General features: G+C 39.9%; 1 protein-coding gene and 1 pseudogene across 1 annotated transcript in view; both read left to right on the top strand.

Moving 5' to 3' along the window:
- CST8 (cystatin 8) overlaps positions 1-23,454 on the top strand; it is a 31,949-nt gene that overhangs the window by 5,163 nt on the left and 3,332 nt on the right. Inside the window, exon 2 of the mRNA XM_033094574.1 lies at positions 12,895-13,008. Coding sequence (XP_032950465.1) covers positions 12,895-13,008 — 114 coding nt within the window. The remainder of the gene's footprint in view (positions 1-12,894; positions 13,009-23,454) is intronic.
- On the top strand, positions 9,389-12,422 carry LOC117016158 (G-protein coupled receptor-associated sorting protein 2-like; annotated as a pseudogene).

The raw sequence follows: 23,454 nt of genomic DNA on the forward strand, positions 1-23,454 counted from the left end.
AATTATACTAGGGGACCTAAATACATCATTGACAGCTATGGATAGATCATCCAAATAGAAAATAAATAAAGAACTAGCAGCCCTAAATGGCACATTAGATGAAATGGATATAATTGACATATATAGAGCACTTCATCCTAAAACATCAGACTATACAGTTTTTTTCTGGTGTACATGGAACATTAACAAGGACAGACCATATATTGGGACAGAAAACTAGCCTCAGCAAATTTAAGAAGATTGAAATCATACCAAGCATATTGTCTGATCACAAGGCTTTGAAATTGGATATCAACTGCAAAAAGAAGCAGGAAAAACCACAAATAAATGGAGATTAAACAACATACTTTTAAAGAATGACCACGTCAAAGAAGAAATAAGAGGAGAGATCAAAAGATACATAGAAACAAATGACAATGAATATACATCCTACCAAAATTTTGGGGATGCAGCGAAAGCAGTTTTATGAGGGATATTTATATCATTACAGGCCTATCTCAAGAAACAAGAAAAATCCCAAACAAAAAACCTCACATTACACCTTAAAGAACTAGAAAAAGAAGAACAAATGAAACCCAAGGTCAGGAGAAGGAAGGAAACAATAAAAATCAGAGCAGAGCTAAATAAAATAGAGAACAAAAAGACAATAGAAAAAAAATGTGACAAAGAGCTGGTTCTTTGAAAAGATTAACAAAATTGACAAACCCTTGGGTAAACTCACAAGATAAAAAGAGAAAAGACACTAATAAACAAAATCAGAAATGAAGGAGGAGAAGTTATCATGGATGCCACAGAAATACAAAGGATCATCCAAGAATACTATGAAGGACTATATGCCACAAAATTCAATAACGTAAAAGAGATGGACAAATCCTTAGAAACATATAGCCTTCCTAGGCTGACCAGGAAGAACTGGAAAATCTATATAGACTGATCACCAGTAACGAAATTGAATCAGTCATCGAAAACCTTCCCAAAAGCAAATGTCTGGGACAAGATGGCTTAACCAGTGAATTCTACCAAAACTTCAAAGCGGATCTAATACCAGTCCTGCTCAAATTCTTCCAAAAAAATTGAAGATCAGACAGTACACCCTAACTCATTTTATGAGACCAACATTACCCTGATACCAAAACCTGGTAAGGATAACACACACACAAAAAAAACTACAGACCAATCTCTCTGATGAATACAGATGCAAAAATCCTAACAAAATTCTAGCAAATCGAATGCAACAATACATTAAAAAGATTATTCATCACGACTAAGTGGGGCTTATTCCAGGGGCACAAGGATGGTTCAACATATGCAAATCCATCAATGTGATATATCACATAAACAAAATAAAGGACAAAAATCATATGATTATATCAATTGGTGCAGAAAAATCATTTGACAAGATACAACATCCATTTATGATTAAAACACTTAATAAAATAGGTTTAGAAAGTAAATACCTCACCTGAAATCTATGTAATTTTACTAACAATTGTCACCCCAATAAATTAAAAAAAAAAAATTAAAAAAAAAGACAACAACAAAAGAAAGTAAATACCTTAATATAATAAAGGCCATATATGACAAACTCTCAGCTAATCTCATAATTAACGGTTAAAACCTGAAGCCCTTTGCTCTACATTCAGGAACACGACATGACTGTCCCCTATCACCTTTGCTTTTCAACATAGTGTTGGAAGTCCTCGCCAGAGCAATCAGGCAAGAGAGAAATAAAAGGCATCCAAATTGTGAATGAAGAAGTTAAAATGTCACTCTTTGCAGATGACATGATGGTCTATATAGAAAACCCTAAAGACGCCATCAAGAAGCTATTAGAAACAATCAATGAATACAGTAAAGTTGCCTGCTACAAAATCAACGTAAAAAAGTTCATTGCAAAACGCGGTCCACATCTGCAGTGGTGGAAACGCCACCAGCATCCACAGCTGCAGAGACGCAGGGCATCCCAGGACAGACAGAGAACACAAAAGCCAGAAGGTGGGCTCTTTCCCTGCATCCCACAGCTGATCTCTCCCGCCTAGGGGGCAGCCAGTTGGGCCCTAGGTCAGACAAAGGACACAAACTCCATACCTGGGCCCCTCCCCTCCACTTTCCCAATCCTAACCCCGCCATTCCAGAGATTTAAACTGGCCCCTGAACTGAGGAGTAGTGTCAGATTACAGAGGAGCCTTAGTGCTCAGGCTCTGGGAAGACTGGCGTGCAGCTCTGACCCAGGGAAGAGGCTGGGAAGAGTGTGATTTTTGCTGGGCTAGGAGAGAAGAGACTCCTCCACCCCCAGCCACCACCTTTTCTGGCCTGCGGGAAGAGTGTGATGTGGCTGGGCTGGGAGAGAGAACACCCCTCCAACCCCAACCACCATCCTTTCTGTCCTGCCTAGGGCAGGGCAATTACAACTGCGGAGGCACACCCAGGGATCAGCAGCAGGCAGCAGACGCAGCACTGGGCTTTCAGCAGGTCAGAAATCTCCCGCCTGCCACACACACACACACACACAGAAGAAGTGACCTAAGACTCAGGAGAACTGGACACCGGGCTGGTGGTTCTACTCTCAGTGTGCATAGGTGCAGGCAAGGGCAGAAACTGCACTGACTTTGTAGAAACTATCACCCAGACCCCTCAGCCCACGCATCTAAATCTGCAGTCCCAATGTCACTCTGGGCACCAGGTGACCGGCTCTGCCTGCACAATACACAAAAGGCTCTTTGGTACAGCAGAGGACAACCTGGAGATTACTTGGTGGGCTTAAGCCAAGACTGGAGCTCCTTTTTTTGTTTGTTTTGTTTTTTGTTTTTGTTTTGTTTTGTTTTATCTTTATATCTTTGATATCTTTGCTTGTGTTGAGTGTGGGTTGTCAGTTGTTTTTACATGTGAATGCATTTGATTTTTTCTTTGTTGTTGTTGTTGTTGTTGTGCTTGGTGATTTGCTTTGTTCTGAAATTGCCCTACACCAGAGACCAGCTCAAGAGACACAAGATTCAACACATCCAGAGGCCAACTCCAGACCAAACCAGAGTACTACCGGGTTTGACCTACAAGTGATACACCCAGAGGGAATTCTCTACAGGCACAAGAGCCCACAGAAGCCAAACCACATTTAAGTGGTCAACCCTCACGCAATAGAACACCCTGCAGTGGGCAGAGCTAAGTCTCACAACTAGTCAGCCTAGGAGTTAACCCCACCTACTCACAAGCGAAAAGCAATTAAAGATCTTCTTTAACAGGACAATATACACAATGCATGAAGTCACCTTTGGAGCACACACAGAGGAGAAGAAAGAAGTAGTGCAAGTCAAATATAAAGAACACATACTACATAGGATAACCCAGCAAGAACTAAGAACTCTAGAGGATCTACCTAATACATCGAAGCAAACAGAGAGAGTCAGCCAGAATGGAGAAACAAAGAAACATGTCCCAAATAAAAGGATAGAAGAAACCTCCATAAATGGAACCAAATGAAACAGAGGTAACCAACCTATCAGAGACAGAGTTCAGAACACTGATGATAAAAATGTTTAAGGAGCTTAGAGACAACATAAAGAAGGATAGAGAAATCATAATGAACAACATGTTAGAAATAAAGAACACAATTACTGAAATAAAGAACTCAATTGAAGGAATTAACAGCAGGTTAGATGAAGCAGAGGATAGAATCAGCAACTTAGAAGACAAGTTAGCAGAGATCACCCAAACAGAACAACAGAAAGAAAAAAGAATAAAAAACAATGAAAATGGTTTAAGAGACCTCTGGGATAACATCAAGTGCAACAACATGCACATCATAGGAATACCAGAAGGTGAAGAGAGGAAGCAAGGATTGAGAACATATTTGAAATAATAATGTCCGAAAACTTCCCTAACCTGATGAAGGAAACGGACATACAAGCCCAGGAAGTGCAGAGAGTTCCAACCTGGATAAACCCAAACAGGTCCACACCAAGAAACATTATAGTTAAAATGACAAAGGTTAAAGACAAAGAGAGAATCCTAAAAGCAGCAAGAGAAAGACAGAGGGTTACATACAAGGGAACTCCCATAAGATTATCAAATGACTTTTCTACAGAAACATTGAAGGCCAGGAGGGAGTGGCAGGAGATACTCAAAGTGAGGGAAAACAAAGGCCTACGACCTAGATTGCTTTATCCAGCAAGGCTATCATTTAAAGTTGATGGAGAGATAAAGAGCTTTCCAGAAAAAAATAAGCTAAAGGAATTTATTACCACCAAGGCAGCATTGCAAGAAATACTAAAAAGACTTCTGTAAATAGAAGAAAGATGAAAAGAATCTAACTACAAATTTAAAAATGGCAATAACTATGTACCTATCAAAAATCACTTTAAATGTAAATGGATTAAATGCTCCAATCAAGAGATATAGGGTGGCTGAGTGGATAAGAAAGCAAGACCCTTGTATATGCTGTATACAAGAGACTCACCTCAGATCAAAAGACACACACAGGCCAAAAGTGAAGGGTTGGAGTAAGATATTTCATGCAAATGGAAATGAGAAAAAAGCTGGAATTGAAATACTTATATCTGACAAAATAGACTTTAAAATGAAAAACATTAAAAGACAAAGATGGGCACTATATAATAATAAAGGGATCGATCCGACAAGAGGACATAACCTAGTAAACAACTATGCACTCAACATAGGAGCACCTAAATACATAAAACAGGTATTGACTGACATAAACAGAGATCAACAGTAATACTATCATAGTAGGGGACTTCAACACACCTCTGAAAACAAGGGACAGGTCCTCCAGACAGAAAATCAATATGGAAACAACAGCCTTAAATGACACATTGGACCACTTGGTTTTAATGGATATTTTCAGAGAATTTCACCCCAATGCTGCAGAATACACGTTCTTCTCAATCGGACATGGAACATTTTCCAAGATAGACCATATGTTAGGCCACAAAACAAGTCTTGATAAATTTAAGAAAATTGAAATCATACCAGTTGTCTTCTCTGACCACAGTGCTATAAATTAGAAATGAACTACAGGAAAAAAACTGGAAGACACACCAATTCATGGAGGCTGAATAACATGTTACTAAATAATGAATGGGTCAACCAGGAGATCAAGGAAGAAATCAAAAGATATTTCGAGACAAACAAAAATGAAAACACGAGGACCCAAAATCTATGGGATGATGCAAAAGCAGTCCTAAGAGGGAAATTCACAGCACTGCAGGCCTATCTAAAGAGACAAGAAAAATCACTAATCAACAGTTTACCTTTACACTTAAGGGATCTGGAAAAAGAACAGCAAAATAAGCCCAAAAGGAGTATAAGGAAGGGGATAATAAAGATCAGAGCGGAAATAAATGAAATAGAAACCAGAAAAACAATACAAAAGATCATTGAATCCAAGAGTTGGTTCTTATAGAAGATAAACAAAATTGACAAACCTTTAGCCAGACTCATTAAAAAAAAAAAAAAAAAGAGAGGACCCAATTAATAAAACCAGAAATGAAAGAGAAGTGACAACAGACACCGCAGAAATACAAAAAATTTAAGAAATTATTATGAGCAACTATATGCCAACAAATTTGACAATCTGGAAGAAATGGACAATTTTTCTAGAGGCGTACAACCTTCCAAGGCTAACTCAAGAAAAACAGAAAACCTGAATAGACTGATTACCACCAGGTAAATTGAATCAGTGATCAACAATCTCCCAACAAACAAAAGCCCTGGACCAGATGGCTTTATGGGTGAATTTTACAAAACATTCAAAAAAGATTTATCACCTATTCTCCTCAAACTATTCCAAACAATCCAGAAGGAGGGAAGGCTCTCAAACACTTTTTACGAAGCCACTATCACCCTGATCCCAAAATCAGACAAAGACACCACAAAAAAAGAAAACTACAGACCGATATCTCTAATGAAGATAGAGGCAAAAATCCTCAACAAAATATTAGAGAACAGAATTCTGCAATATGTTAAAAAGATCATACACCATGATCAAGTGGGATTCATCCCTGGTATGCAAGGGTGGTTCAACATCCCAAATCAATTAATGTGATACACAATATTAACAAAATGAAAAATAACAATCATACGATCCTATCAATAGATGCAGAAAAAGCATTTGATAAAATCCAGCAGCCATTTATGATAAAAACCCTTAAGAAAGTGGGAATAGAGGGATCATATCTCAACATAATAAAGGCCATATATGACAAACCCACCGCTAACATCATACTGAATGGGGAAAAGCTAAAACCATTCCCCTTAAGATCAGGAACAAGGCAAGGTTGCCCACTTTCTCCACTTCTATTCAACATAGGGCTGGAAGTTCTTGCCACAGCAATCAGAGAAGAAAAAGAAATAAAAGGCATCCAAATTGGTAAGGAGGAAGTAAAATTGTCATTATATGCAGATCATATGATACTATATACAGAGAACCCTAAAGACTCCACCAAGAAACTATTAGAGCTGATAGATGAATTTAGTAAAGTAGCAGGATACAACATTAATATTCAGAAATCAGTTGCATTTGTATATACCAATAATAAAACATCAGAAGGAGAAATTAAAAAAAAAACAATCCCATTTACAATTGCTTCAAAGACTATAAAATACCTGGGAATAAATTTAAACAAAGAAGTAAAAGATCTGTACTCAGAAAATTATAAGACACTGAAGAAAGAAATGAAAGAAGATATAAATAGATGAAAACACATATCATGTTCATGGATAGGAAGAATTAATATAGTTAAAATGTCCATACTGCCTAAGGCAATATACATATTCAATGCAATTCCTATCAAACTACCAATGACGTTTTTCACAGAAATAGAACATATAATCCTAAAATTTATATGGGACCATAAAAGACCCCGGATAGCCTCAGCAATCTTGAGAAATAAGAACAAAGTGGGAGGTATAACAATACCTGACTTCAAATTATACTACAAGGCTACAGTAATCAAAAAATAAGTGAATGAACTAATCAGAAACTGTTTGGGAGACAATGAGGAAAAACTGAGGGTTGCTAGATGGGCGGGGGGAGTGGGGGGTGGGGGGGAGGGTGAGGGGATTGGAGGGCAGTCGGTGACCACAGGATGGCCACGGGGTTTGAAAATTAATCTGGGGAACGTAATTTGGTGGTTACCAGAGCGTAAGGGGGTTGGGGGGTGGGGGATGAGGGTGAGGGGGATCAAATGTACGGTGATGGAAGGGGAGCTGACTCTGGGTGGTGAACACACAGTGTGATTTATGGATGATGTGATTCAGAATTGCACAACTGAAATCTATGTAATTCTACTAACAATTGTCACCCCAATAAATTAAAAAAAAAAAAAAAAAAAAAAAAAAAAAAAAAAAAAAACCAGCATGGTACTGGCATAAAAACAGACACATAGATCAATGGAACAGAATAGAGAGTCCAGAATTAAATCCATGCCTATATAGCCATTTAATCTACGACAATGGAAGCAAGAATGTACGGTGGAGTAAAGACAGTCTATTCAATAAATGGTGCTGGGAAACCTGGACAGATACATGCAAAAAAATGAAGCTGGACCACCTCCTTACACCATATAATAAATTCAAAATGGCTTAAAGACTGAAATGTAAGTTCTGAAACCATAAAATACCTAGAAGAAAATATAGGAAGAAACTTCACAGACATTACCCGGAGTAAGATTTTTACTGATATATCTCCTCACGCAAGGAAAGTAAGAATAAAAATAAACATGTGGGATTACATCAAACTAAAAAGTTTTTTCACAGCAAAGGAAACCATCAATAAAACAAAAAGGGACCCTACCGAATGGGAAAAGATATTTGCCAATGATATGTCTGATAAGGGGTTAATATCACAAATGTATAAAAAACTCACTCAACTCAACTCCAAAAAAACAAACAACCCAATTAAAAAATGGGCAGAGGACTTGAAGAGACATTTTTCTAAAAAGGCCATACAGGTGACAAACAGACATATGAAAAAATGCTCAAATTCACTAATCATCAGAGAAATGCAAATAAAAACCACAATGAGATACCACCTCACCCCACTCAAAATGGCTATCATCAATAAATCAACAAACAACAAGTGTTGGCACGGATGTGGAGGAAAGGGAACCCTTGTGCACTGTTGGTGGGATTGCAGATTTGTGCAGCCACTATGGAAAACCGTATGGAGGCATCTCAAAAAACTGAAAATGGAACTACCTTATGATCCAGCAATTCCACTCCTAGGTATCTATCCGGAGAAATCCAAAACTCTAATTCAAAGATCTTTATGCACTCCTATGTTTATTGCAGCACTATACACAATAGCCAAGACATGGAAACAACCAAAATGCCCATCAGTAGATGACTGGATTAAGAAACTGGTACATTTATACAGTGGAGTATTATGCATCCATAAAGAAGAAAGAAATCTTACCATTTGCAACAACATGGATGGACCTAGGGAACATTATGTTAAGTGAAATAAGTCAGACAGAGACTTATATATATATAATATATATATATATATAAGTCTCTGTATATATATATAAATATATATATATATATATATATATTTACAAGAAGCGGAGTACAGCATTAGGAATAGAGACAGTGGAAATGTAATGGCTGTGTGCGATGTCAGAGGGATAGTGGATGGGGGAGGGGGGTTCACACAGTGTGAGGGATATAAAAGATAAACGTCTAAGTATTACTTTGTCTTGTGCACTTGAAACTAATAAAAAAAAAAGTCCATTGCATTCCTATATACTAACAATGAAATCTCAGAAAAAGAAAAAAAAAAAAAAACTCCTTTTGCAATTGCAGCAAAAAGAATAAAATACCTAGGAATAAACTTAACCAAGCATGTGAAAGGCCTATATGCTAAAAACTATAAGACAGTTTTAAAAGAAATTGAAGAAGACACAAAGAAATGGAAAGACATTTCATGCTCATGGATTGGAAGAATCAACATAGTTAAAATGGCCATATTACCCAAAGCAATATACAGATTTAATGCAATCCCCATCAAAATCCCAATGGCACTTTTTAAAGAAATAGAACAAAAATTCATCAGAAAAGATCCACCTTCATTGGTTATCTCTGGTGGTGTTGGAATTGCTGCTGACCACCACCCTCAGCAGGTCTGCCCCAACCTGGGAACCATCTATCCTCCCCTGTTTGGTAGTGACTCTTCTGTACTCTGTGATATTGGCTGAGGCTGCCCTTGGGAAGGAGGCTGGTTGGCTGCTGGCCTGGTGATTGACTCTTATTTCCAATTGTATCACCTGAATCACTGAAAGGTTGGAGTGTGAAGATACAGAACTGTGATAGATCTGGAGTAGAGGTGGGGACTATGGTGCTGATATTTAGCTGCCTCTTCTCTGTAACTGGTACTATGACTGGGGCTGAAATTGAGCATGGAGCCCAGGCCAAGCCTGAAATGAAGGCTGGAGAAGAGGTTAGGAGTGGGGCTGAGAGGAAGAACGAAGCCCCTTGGTCACACCCAAGGTTGGGACCCAGGCCCAGGTAATGCCTGGGGCAAGGCCCAAAACTGCATCCAAGGATATGAATGGGGTAAAGCCCAAAACCGAGTCCAAGGCCATGAATAGGGCATGGCCTGAAACGGACTCCCAGGCGACGGCTGGATCAGGGCCCCAAACTGATTCCCAATTCACGGCTAGGGCAACGTCCATAATTGAAGTCCAGCCAATGTCTGAGGCAAGGGTGAAAACAGAGGCCAGGGCAGTAGGTAGGGCATGTCCTAAAACGGAGGCCAAGGCAATCACTGGGTCAAGGCCGAAGGATAACACCCAGGCTTGGCCCAGACTGAGTTTGAGGCTGAGGTAATGTCCCAAACAGAGAGTGTGCCCCAGACCAATGCAGTAGCCTGGTCCATACTGACTGTGGGTCAGGTGCTAAACCTATGGCCATGTCTGTAGATAGGGAACTGCTCAGGATGGATGCTGAGACCTTTCCTGGCTCTCAGGGTCAGCCAGGAATCCAACCCTGGTTTGGATCACGGGAGGAAACTAATACCGAGGCTTGGTGCTATCCCAGGCCCAGGACCAGAGTGGAGGACTCTAATGAATCTGGATTCTGGGCAGCAGATGATACCTCTATGATGTCTTCTTTCTGGGCTGGAAAAGAGGCCAGTATTAGATCATGGCCCAGAGAAGAGGCCAATACCAGGTCCAGGCACAGGGCTAAACATCAGCCTAACCCCAGGTCTAGGCCCAAATCCAAGCAAAATCCCTATATTGATTCCTGGTCTGGGTCTGAGGAGGAGTCTGGCAACCCATTCTGCTTGGGAGGAGTGGCAAAAATACCAATACCTTGTTCAGGCCCAGAGTCAGAGATGAGGCAAATGTTACGTCCAAGCTCCCTACAAAGATAGAGAATGTTTCTGAGTCTGAAGATGAGTACTTTAAGAAGTCCTGGTTTGTGCCTGGAGAACAGGCCGATAGTAGATTCAGGCCCAGAGACAAGGAAGAGCCCAGTACCGTCCTGAAGCCCAGGGCCCAGAAAGATGTTGATAACAGTGATAGGGTCAAACAGGAGCCGGGTTTGAGGAGGAAGTGTCATGCAGGGGACCCTGCTTGCTGCGCCATTTGTCATGCAGGGCGGCCTGCGGGGTCTCTGCTCCCGCTCCCCACACAAGAACGCAGGACATGGTGAGGCCAAAAAGGAACACCCACGGAGCCATAGGTAGGGGAGTCATACCACTATATTCTCGCTGGCGGCTGGGTTGGAGACACAGGAACCAGGAGCAACACAATTCTCAACCCTCAATGCGCCGCCTGCAGGCTCAGCCACCATCCTCTTGCTAGCCCCCATTTTCTGCTAGCCTAGCCACGGCAGTTATATTAGTGCCCAATGGCTCACTGGTTACAGCTGACGGCCAACTAGCCACAGCTGATGGCCATTTGATCACAGTCAATGGCCATTTACTACCTGAGCCAGCACCTTTCTATGTGAGGCCGAGAGCCTGGAAACTGCTTTTTGGGGCTCTGTCCCCACAGGAAGTCATTATTGGGTCCTGGTTCTGGGCAGAGAAAGAGAGCACTATGGAGTCCGGGGCTTCTGCCATCTGTGAGTCCATGCTTCCCAGGTTGGCGGCTGAGGAGGGGACCATCAGTGGATCCTCGTTCGGGACCGAGGAAAAGTTCAGTTTGGGGGTTATGGACAGAGAAGAGACCAGACCAGAGTCTGAAGAAGAGGCCATATTTGGGTGCTGGTTCTGCGACAGGGATGAAGCCTACTTTGACCTAAATCCCAATCCGGTGTATAAGGCGAGTCCCAGGCTAGTCTTTCTGGGCCCTGGGCTTCAGGACGGTACTGGGCTCTTCCTTGTCTCTGGGCCTGAATCTACATCCCAAACCTGGGAAGAGATCACTGTTGAGTTCAAACCTGGTCCTTGTTACTTGGTTGGTTTCCCATCCCCAAGCCGCTTTAGAATTCCTGAAGAAGCAGCAGCAGCTGCATTCTCTGAACTGTTTGAGAGAAAGCCCCAGAATGCAGAACATACCCCAGAAGGGGAAGAGCAGGAATCTGTGCTTCAGCCCGATCAGCCTGATCCTGAGTTACCATTTCATTATGAAGCATCCTACTGGTCAGTCAGGGAAATTCAGGAGCACCTTAGGACCAGGGAGAGTGCAGAGCCTGAGAGTTGGCAGCTGCATCCAATGTGAACTTAAAATTGGTTCTGGAGAGTTTGAAGAACTCCTTCTGTTAATGGACAAAATCTGAGATCCTTTTATTCAGGAAATACCTAAAATCGCAATGGGTATGTGAGGTGTTTCTCAATTTACCCAAGATTTCATTCAGGATTCGGGTGTCATCTTATTTATTCAAACCTTGCTCAATTATCCCTCTTTCTGAGTTGGAAAATATGATTCTCGTGGCTCCACCATATCCAAATGTAAACATGATTGAGACATCCATATGTCAAGTGTGTGAGGAAACCCTTGCACAAGCCGTGGATTCCCCCGAGCAGCTGCTTGAATTAAGGCTGCTTAGATACCTCACTACAACTTCTGACTATCACACACTGGTTGCCAATTTTCTGTCTGGGTTTCTCTCCCTATTAGTGACAGGTAACGCAACAACAAAATTTCATGTTCTGAAAATGCTGTTGAATTTGTCTAAAAATGCTGTGGTGGCCAAAAACCTATTTAGTGTCAAAGCTCTATCGATATTTGTGGGTCTCTTTCACATAGAAGAGTCAAATGATAATATTCAAATTGTTATTAAAGTGTTTTTGGAATATCATTAATATTATAAGAAATGGAACGATGGCCTTAATTGATGATGATTTCAGTCTTGAGCCACTTATTGCTGTATTCTAAGAATTTGAGAACTTAGCCAAGGACCAACAAACCCAGATAGACAATCAACATGATCCTGATCCTGAGGGAGAACAACAAAGCTAATATGATTAACCATCTGCCTCTGATCGGGCTGATATTCCCAAAGAGCCCTGAGTAGCAGATTTGGTTTTCACAGTCTGGTTTTATGTTGCAACTTATATTTTTAATGCTGATGTGAACTTTGTCCAATTCTTGGTTTGAGCTGGCTCATTTTGTGGATGCCAAATGAACATTAGAGCTGAAAACATATTTGTTGATATTTGTCTTGCTGTCCAGATTGTAGTGTTTTTCACTATTGACCTTCCAATGAACTGACTCACCCATGTAAGCTACCATGCTATTCATTGTTTAAACAAATGGTTATGTATTTGAGTATGTGTTTTCGATAAAGTTCTGGATAAAGACTGAAAAAAAAAAAGCTGTAGGAGAGAGGGTCCTTGACCCTAAGCAGTCAATGGCATATTTATTTGTCAGAGATGACTATTAATACCGTACATTCATTTATGATATTTAATTTTAAATTACTAATTGACAGGTCACAGATAGTTTGGACTACTTTCTTGAAGTCAAAATTGCCCGAACAATGTGCAAGAAAATTTCAGGGGAAAATGAAAACTGTTTATTACAACAGGATCCCAAAATGCAAAAGGTATGTGGTTGAAGGGGGATGTCATCACAGGGGGAAGTGATGGCCATGGTTAGGTTTGTGTTCCAGACAGAGAAAACTGATAGAACTAATGCTGCTTTGATTTTCGAGTTTACTTTTTTAATTATTATTTATTTATTAGTTTCAGGTGTACAAAACAATGCAACAGTTAGACATTTATCATTTATATCCCTCACACAGTGATAACCCCCTCCCCCATCCACTATCCCTCTGACATCGCACACAGCCATTACATTTCCACTGTCTCTATTCCTAATGCTGTACTCCATTTCTTGTGTGTATATATGTATATGTGTATATATATATATATGTATATGTATATATATACACACACACATATATATACATTGAGAAATATATACATTGAAAATATATATTTTTTTAATATTATATGTATATATAATTATAGTTGACATTCATTATTGTTCAGCTTCAGGTGTACCGGGCAGTGGTCAGGCATCTACATCATCCCTGAGGTAGTCTCCCTAATGAGACAAGTGTCCATCGGATACCCTACAAAATCTTTACATTATTGATTATATTCCCCAAATTGACTTTTGTATCCCCGTGGCAATCTTGTGGTTACCGATTGTCCTTTCTAATCCCCTCAGCTTCCCCCTTATCCCCACCACCCCTCCCATGTAGCAAACCTCAGTTTTTCCTCTATGTCACTGAGACTGTTTCTGATTAGTTCATTCATTTATTCTTTTATTTAGATTCCACATATAAGTGACATGATATGGTATTTGTCTTCCTCTGTCTGACTTATTTCATTTAGCATAATGTTCTCTAGGTCCATCCATTTTGTTAGAAATGGTAAGATTTCATTCTTCTTTATGGCCGCGTAATACTCCATTGTATAAATATACCACAGTTTCAAAACTGAGGGTTGCTAGATGGGCGGGAGGGGTGGGGGGTGGGGGGGAGGGTGAGGGGATTGGAGGGCAATCGGTGACCATAGGATGGCCACGGGCTTGAAAATTAATCTGGGGAACGTAATTTGGTGGTTACCAGAAGGTAAAGGGGTTGGTGGGTGGGGGATGAGGGTGAGAGGGATCAAATGTATGGTGATGGAAGGGGAGCTGACTCTGGGTGGTGAACACACAATGTGATTTATGGATGATGTGATACAGAATTGCACACCTGAAATCTATGTAATTTTACTAACAATTGTCACCCAATAAATTAAAAATAAATTAAAAAAAAAAAAAAACAATGTTAAGAAAACCAAAAGACAAGTCATATGTTGGGAGAAAAATATTTACAAAAGTATATATCCAATAAAATATATATACAAATCTCAGAACTAAATATTAATAGTAAGCTAAACAAGCCATTAAAAAGGACAAAAGATTTGAGCAGGCGCTAAACCTAAAAAAATACGTGCATATTCAACATCTTTAGTCATTAGAGGAATGCAAATTAAAACCACACTGAGATACAATTACATACCCTCTACAGTGGCTAACACTGACTGACTCCATCAAGTGTTGGAGACAATGCAGATAAACTGGACTTGACAAGAATTGCTAATGGAAATATAAAATGGAACAATCAGTTCAGCCCATTCCATGCCTAGATACGGGTATTTACCCAAGAGGAAATGAAAGCAATTGTCTAAGGAAAGACCCCCACAACAACGGTCAAAGCAGTTTTATTTGAAATCAGAAAAGAGAAACAGGTGAACAGACAAATTTTGATCTATCACTACCATGGGACACCACTCAGCAAATAAAAAGCCATGAATTATCATATATACAACAATATAAATGAATCTAACAATCTAGGCTGTATTAAAGAAGCTGGGGGAAAAGGGAACATATTATATGATTTTGTTCATATAAAACTCTACAAAACAGAAACTAATCTCTAATGACAGAAAGCAGGTCGGCTGTCTGCAGATGGAGATGGAGGGAGGAATGGATTATAAAGGAGCATGAGGATACTTTGGGGGTGAAATGCTTATTATGTGATTGTCGTGGTGGTTTCATGGGTGCATGTATATGTCAAACTCTTTACTTGGTACACTAAAAAGACTACTGAGACCATATCAAAAAGATCCAGGAGCCAAGCTGAAGGAGCCCCACTAGCCAATATGCAATGGTTTAAAACACATCAAAAGTGTTTTTTATTTTAAAGAAATACCACAAGTGTACAATGATTATTGGTGAAAAAATAAAAATAAAGCAATACTTAATGGTTAAAAAAAATATATATATACCACAGTTTCTCAATCCAGTAGTCTACCGATGGGCATTTTGGTTGTTTCCATGTCTTGGCTATTGTGCTGCAATAAACATAGGAGTGCATAAGATTTTTGAATTAGAGTTTTGGATTTCTCTGGATAGATACCTAGGAGTGGAATTACTGGATCATAGGGTAGTTCCATTTTCAGTTTTTTGAGATGCCTCCATACTGTTTTCCATAGTGGCTGCACATATCTGCAATCCCACCAACAGTGCACAAGGGTTCCCTTTCCTCCACATCCTCGCCAACACTTGTGGTTTGTTGATTTATTGATGATAGCCATTTTGAGTGGGGTGAGGTGGTATCTCACTGTGGTTTTTATTTGCATTTCTCTAATGATTAGTGAGTTTGAGCATTTTTTCATATGTCTGTTTGCCATCTGTATGGCCTTTTTAGAAAAATGTCTCTTCAAGTCCTCTGCCCATTTTTTAATTGGGTCGTTTGTTTTTTTGGAGTTGAGTTGAGTGAGTTTTTTATAAATTTGTGATATCAACCCCTTATCAGTATATCATTGGCAAATATCTTTTCCCATTCGGTAGGGTCCCTTTTTGTTTTATTGATGGTTTCCTTTGCTGTGAAAAAACTTTTTAGTTTGATGTAATCCCACATGTTTATTTTTATTCTTACTTTCCTTGCGTGAGGAGATATATCAGTAAAAATCTTACTCCGGGTAATGTCTGTGAAGTTTCTTCCTATATTTTCTTTTAGGTATTTTATGGTTTCAGATCTTACATTTCAGTCTTTAAGCCATTTTGAATTTATTTTTGTATATTGTGTAAGGAGGTGGTCCAGTTTCATTTTTTTGCATGTATCTGTCCAGGTTTCCCAGCACCATTTATTGAATAGACTGTCTTTACCCCACCGTACATTCTTGCTTCCATTGTCGTAGATTAAATGGCCATATATGCATGGATTTAATTCTGGACTCTATTCTGTTCCATTGATCTATGTGTCTGTTTTTATGCCAGTACCATGCTGTTTTGATTACTGTAGACTTGTAGTATAATTTGATGTCAGGTATTGTTATACCTCCCACTTTGTTCTTATTTCTCAAGATTGCTGAGGCTATCCGGGGTCTTTTATGGTCCCATATAAATTTTAGGATTATATGTTCTATTTCTGTGAAAAACGTCGTTGGTAGTTGGATAGGAATTGCGTTGAATATGTATATTGTCTTAGGCAGTATGGACATTTTAACTATATTAATTCTTCCTATCCATGAACATGGTGTGTGTTTCCATCTATTTGTATCTTCTTTCATTTCTTTCTTCAGTGTCTTATAATTTTCTGAGTACAGATCTTTTACTTCTTTGTTTAAATTTATTCCCAGGTATTTTATAGTCTTTGAAGCAATTGTAAATGGGATTGTTTTCTTAATTTCTCCTTCTGATATTTTATTTTTGTATATATAAATGCAACTGATTTCTGAATATTAATGTTGTATCCTGATACTTTACTAAATTCATTTATCAGTTCTAATAGTTTTTTGGTGGAGTCTTTTTTTTTTTTTTAAGACTTTATTGGGGAATAGAGTGTATTTCCAGAACTTTTTATTGGGGAACAGTAGTGTGTTTTTCCCAGGACTCATCACTCCATCCAAGTAAAATTCTTGTGTTTTCAATCTTAGTTGTGGAGGTTGCAGTTGAGTTCCAGGTCCAGTTGCCATTGTTAGTTTCAGGGGGCGCAGCCCACCATCACTTGCGGGGGTTGAACCGGCAGCCTTGTCGTTGAGAGCAGGTGCCACTGGGGAGCTCCACAGCAACTCATTGACTTCATTCTAGTTGCAGAGGGCGCAGTTTGCTGGCCCATGTGGAAATCGAACCGGCAGCCCTTTTACCCAGAGCTCACGCTCTAACCAACTGAGCCACCTGTCTGCCCTGGTGGAGTCTTTAGGATTCTCTGTATATAGTATCATGTCATCAGCATATAATGACAATTTTAATTTCTCCTTACCAATTTGGATGCCTTTTACTTCTTTTTCTTGTCTGATTGCTGTGGCTGGAACTTCCAGAATTATATCGAATAGAAGTAGAGAAAGTGGACAACCTTGCCTTGTTCCTGATCTTAAGGGGAATGGTTTTAGCTTTTCCCCATTGAGAATGATGTTAGCTGTGAGCTTATCATATATGGCCTTTAATATGTTGAGATATGGTTCCTCTATTCCCACTTTCTTAAGAGCTTTTATCATAAATGATGGCTGGATTTTATGAAATGCTTTTTCTGCACCTAATGATATGATCACATGATTTTTATTTTTCATTTTGTTAACATGGTGTATCACATTAATTGACTTGCAGATGTTGAACCACTCTTGCATGCCAGGAATGAATCCCACTTGATCATGGTGTATGATCTTTTTAATGCATTGCTGAATTCTGTTCTCTAATATTTTGTTGAGGATTTTTGCATCTGTCTTCATTAGAGATATTGTCCTGTAGTTTTCTTTTTTTGTGGTATCTTTGTCTGATTTTGGGATAAGTGTGATAGTGTCCTCATAAAAAGTGTTTGGGAGGCTTCCCTCCTTCTGGATTTTTTCTAATAGTTTGAGGAGAATAGGTGATAAATCTTTTTTGAATGTTTTGTAAAATTCACCTGTAAAGCCTTCTGGTCCAGTGCTTTTGTTTGTTGGGAGCTTGTTGATTACTGATTCAATATCCCTGGTAGTAATCAGTCTATTCAGGTTTTCCATTTCTTCTTGAGTTAGCCTTGGAAGGTTTTATGCTTCTAGAAATTGTCCATTACTTCCAGATTGTCTAATTTGTTGGCATATGGTTGCTCGTAGTAATTTCTTTTCCCTTCCTTTTTTTTTTTTTTTTTTTTTTGTATTTCTGTGGTGTCTGTTGTCACTTCTCCTCTTTCATTTCTGATTTTATTAATTTGGGTTCTCTCTTTTTTTTGGATGAGTCTGCTAAAGGTTTGTGGATTTTTTTTTAATCTCTAAAAACCAGCTCTTGGATTCATTGGTCTTTTACATTGTTTTTTTGGTCTCTGTTTCATTTATTTCCCCTCTGATCTTAATTATCTCCTTCCTTGTACTCCCTTTGGGCTTACTTTGCTGTTCTTTATCCAGATCCATTAAGTGTGAAGATAAAATGTTGATTAGTGATTTTTCTTATTTCATTAGGTAGGCCTGCATTGCTATGAATTTCCCTCTTAGGACTGCTTTCGCTGCATCCCATAGATTTGGGGTCGTCATGTTTTCATTTTCGTTTGTCTCGACATATCTTTTGATTTCTTCCTTGATCTCCTGGTTGACCCATTTGTTATTTAGTAACCTGTTACTCAGCCTCCACGTATTTGTGTGTCTTCCAGTTTTTTTCCTGTAGTTGATTTGTAATTCCATAGCACTGTGGTCAGAGAATACAATTGGTATGATTTCAATTTTCTTAAATTTATCAAGTCTTGTTTTGTGGCCTAACATATGGTCTATCTTGGAAAATGTTCCATGTGTGTTTGAGAAGAACGTGTATTCTGCAGCTTTGGGGTGAAATGCTCTGAAAATATCAATTAAATCCAACAGGTCCAATCTGTCATTTAAGGCCATTGTCTCCATATAGATTTCTGACTGGAAGACCTGTCCCTTGTTGTCAGAGGTGGGTTGAAGTCCCCTAAATATGATAGTGTTACTGTTGATCTCTGTCTTTATGTTAGTCAATATCTGTTTTGTACATTTAGGTGCTCCTATGTTGGGTGAATAGATGTTTACTAGGGTTATGTCCTCTTGTAGGATCGATCCCTTTATTATTATGTAGTGCCCATCTTTGTCTTTTAATATAGTCTTCATTTTAAAGTCTATTTTGTCATATATAAGTATTGCGATCAGCTTTTTTCTTATTTCCATTTGTATGAAATATCTTACTCCAAGCCATCACTTTCAGCCAGTGTGTGTCTTTTGATGTGAGGTGAGTCTCTTGTGTACAGCTTATGCAAGGGTCTTGCTTTCTTATCCATGCAGCCACCCTATGTCTTTTGATTGGAGCATTTAATCCATTTACATTTAAAGTGATTACTGATAGGCACATAGTTATTGCCATTGTTAGATTGTTTCATCTTTCTTCTGCTTACAGAAGCCCTTTTAATATTTCCTGCCATTCTGGCTTGGTGGTAATAAATTCCTTTAGCTTATTCTTTTCTGGGAACTTCTTTATCTCTCCTTCAATTTTAAATGATAGCTTGCTGGATAAGCAATCTAGGTTGTAGGCCTTTGATTTTCATTACTTTGAGTACCTCCTGCCACTCCCTCTTTGACTGCATAGTTTCTGTAGAAAAGTCATTTCATAGTCTTATAGGAGTTCCCTTGTATGTAACCCACTGGGTTTCTCTTACCGCCTTTAGAATTCTCTCTTTGTCTTTAACCTTTGCAACTTTAATTATAGTGTGTCTTGGTGTGGACCTGTTTGGGTTTATCCTGGTTGGAACTCTCTGCACTTCCTGGGCTTGTATGTCGGTTTCCTTCACCAGGTTAGGGAAATTTTCGGTCATTATTACTTCAAATATGTTCTCAGTACCTTGCTTCCTCTCTTCACCTTCTGGTATTCCTATGATGTGCATGTGGTTGCACTTGATGTTATCCCAAAAGTCTCTTTAACCATTTTCATTGTTTTTTATTCTTTTTTCTTTTTGTTGTTCTGTTTGGGTGATCTCTGCTAACTCGTCTTCTAAGTCGCTGATTCGATCCTCTAGCTGATCTAACCTGCTGGTAATTACTTCAGGGGGTTCTTTATTTCAGTTATTGTATTCTTCAGTTCTAAGTGGTTATTCATTATGATTTCTCCATCCTTCTTTATGTCAGCACTAAACTCCTTAAACATTCTTTTCATCAGTGTTCTTAACTCTGTCTCTGTTAGGTTGGTTACCTCTATTTCATTTTGTTCCAATTCTGGAGGTTTCTTCTGTTCTTTTATTTGGGACATGTTTCTTTGTTTCCCCATTCTGGCTGACTCTCTGTGTTTGCTTTGATGTATTAGGTAGGTCCCCTAGGGTTTTTGGTTTTGCTGGGTTATCTTATATAGTATGTGTCTTTTATATTTGATATGCACCACTTCCCTATACTGCTGTGCATGTGCTCTAAAGGAGACCCTTTTGTTGTGTATATTGTCCTGTTAAAGTTGAGCTTTAATTGCTTTTGGCTTGTCAGTCGGTGGGATTGACTTCTAGGCTGACTAGTTGTGAGACTTGGGTCTGCCCACAGTGGATGAGCTGCTGCGTGAGGGTTGACTACTCAAATGAGGCTTGGCTCCTATGGTCTCTTGTGCCTGTAGAGAATTCCCTCTGGGTGTGTCACTTGTAGGTCAAACCTGGTAATACCCTGGTTTGGTCTGGAGTTGGCCTCTGGGTGTGTCGAATTTGTGCCTCTTGGGCTGGGCCCTGGTGTAGGGAAATTTCAGAACAAAGCAAATCACTAAGCACAACAACAACAACAACAAAGAAAAAATCAAATACACTCACATGTAAAAACAACCGAAAACCCACATTCAACACAGGCAAAAATATCAAAAATACTAAAAAAACAAACAAAAAAAAAATAAGCAGTGCCAGTCTTGGCTTAAGCCCAAGTAATCTCCAGGTTGCCCTCTGCTGTACCAAAGAGTCCTCTGCATCTCGTGTAAGCAGAGCCGGCCACTTGATGCCCTGAGTGACCCTGGCACTGCAGTTCTAGATGAGTGGGGCTATGGGGTCTTGATGGTAGTTTTTACAAAGTCAATGCAGTTTCTCCTCTTGCCTGCACATATGTGCACTGAAAGTAACACAGGCAGCCCTATGCCCAGGTCTCCTGAGTCGTAGGGCACTTCTTGTGTGTGTGTGTGTGTGTGTGTGTGTGTGTGTGTGTGTTGTGTGTGTTCGTGACTGTGTGTGGAGGGCTTGAGATTTCTGAGCTGCTGAAAGCACAAGCTGCCCCTGCCCCCTGCTGCTGACCCCTGGGTGTGTCTCCACTGTTGGAATTGCCCTGCCCTAGGCAGGCCAGGAAAGGTGGGGACTGGGGATGGAGGAGTCTTCTCTCTCTCAGCCCAGCAGTGTCACACTCTTTCCAGCCTCTTCCCTGGGTCAGAGCTGCAGTCTGGTCTTCCCAGATCCATAGAGCTACTGCTCCTCTGTAATCTGACACTACTCTTCAGTTTAGGAGTCAGCTTGAGTCTCTGGAAGGGTGGGGGTAGGATTGGGAGAGTGGGGGGAGGGGCCCAGGTATAGTGTTTACTTCCTTTGTCTGACCTAGGTCCCAACTGGACATCTCAGCTGAGGTTACTGCCTCAAAAGCTGGATATGCTGCTCTCTTGGCAGGAGATATCAGCTGTGGGATGCAGGGAAAGAGCCCACCTCCTGGCTTTTGTGGTCTCTGTTCTGTCCTGGGACCCCCTGTGTCTCCGCAGCTGCGGATGCGGGCCATGTCTCCACTCTGCTCCCTTCCCTCTTCCTTTGCTCGCCCAGTTTGTCCACCTTCAAGTAATCCTTTTAGCTGTTCTGTGTGATGAGGGGAGAGTCTTTTGATGGGTTATAGATATTCAATTTGTTGTAAGTTCCGGAGGAGAACTCAAGAAGACAGCCTCGCTGCCACCATTCCTATGACATCACTCTCGAGTTTACTTATTAAACCATATTCTGATCATATTGAAGACCGAGGATGGCCAGGTTCCAGACATAGAGCACCATTTTTATTTTCCGTTGCTGATACCACCTTCCCTTCACCCCTGTCAATACACACACACACACACACACACACACACACACACACAGGCTTAAAGCAACACCAAGTCATTATTTATTTCTCACTATTCTGCAATCTAGGCTGGTTTCTGCCCCCTGTGGTGTGTGCTGGGGCAGGAATGTTTCAGATGGCTGCTCTACTTACATGTCTGGTGTCTCAGCTGGAACAGCTGAAACAGTTAGGGGCTGGCTGTCATCTTTCTCACTCTGCTATGGGACTCCCCATGGGACAAATTTGCAAGGTGACCAGTTATCCTGGTTTGTCCAAGACTAAGAGGTCTCCTAGGATGTGGGATTTCCATGTGCTAAAACATGTAAAATCCTGGGAAAATTGGGATGAATTGATCATCCCACACTTGGGCTTCCTCACAGTACGGTCGTCCCAAGGAAATTACACTTCTAGGAGGAAGAAGCAGAAGCTGCCACCAGTCCTCCTCAGACTTTGACTTGGAAGTTTCAGAATGTCCCTTTTACCACAATGTTTTGGTCAAAGCAGGTCACAAGTTCAGCCCAAATTCAATAGAAGAATATAGACTCCCCTCTCCCTGAGCAGAACATCATGCATATACTGGCAGAAAAGGATTTGATGGCAACTGTCTTGGTGGGACCATCTGCCCCAGGTGCCATTTACTGGAGGGTGCTTACCAAGTTGAAAGCATGGTGTGACCAACTCCGCAAGTTTGTGATTGCTTTGCAGTCGCTAATGCCAGAAGGCTGCAGTGTTGGATGATTACAATAGTCCAGCTGCTGTATGAAAGACCTGGAGGTTTTAGAACATTCCCAAGACTCTTAGCCCAGCAGCTCCACATATCCACTATAGTCTCATATGTTCAGTCTTCTGCTTCTTCATGACACAGATGAGGAACAATGCCAACTGGGTCCAGGTATTGCCAGGCCTCATGCCCAGATGGACACTGTCACAAATGGGTCAGTAAGAAATTTCTATAATTTCAACACATTGGATTAACAGGGACATTGTGGATTTAAATTTAATCTTTTAAAGTGTACATAAAATATTTTCTAAAAATATAGTCTCATAAAAATATAAGTGCCAAAGGTGATGCCATGCCCCTCTGGGCACCTTGAGGATCTCCCTCCGATTCTGTCCCCATTCTAAGAGTAACCACTGGGATCATCTGTGTGGATATCTCCAAGATAAAGTTACTTTAAATTTGTATAAATCAATATAGTCTTTCTTCTCCTTCCTTTTTTAAACAACTGCTGATGTACTATGTATATTTCGATGTAACTTCCTTTTTCACCTTTTTAAATTTGTCTTGGTGATCTTTTCATAGAAGTTATTTCCAATTTTTCTTTTTATAAATGAAGTTGAAGATATATATCTATTATCTATCTATCTAGCTATCTATCTATTCTATCATCTTTCATTGCCTTCTGTATTTCTTCACCTATTTAATAGATACTAAAGCTGGCATAAGACATGGCTAAATAATGTCAGATTAGTGGTAGCCAAAAATT

Source organism: Rhinolophus ferrumequinum, chromosome 23 (genome assembly GCF_004115265.2).
Source record: "Rhinolophus ferrumequinum isolate MPI-CBG mRhiFer1 chromosome 23, mRhiFer1_v1.p, whole genome shotgun sequence".
In the NCBI taxonomy this organism is placed as follows: Eukaryota; Metazoa; Chordata; class Mammalia; order Chiroptera; family Rhinolophidae; genus Rhinolophus; species Rhinolophus ferrumequinum.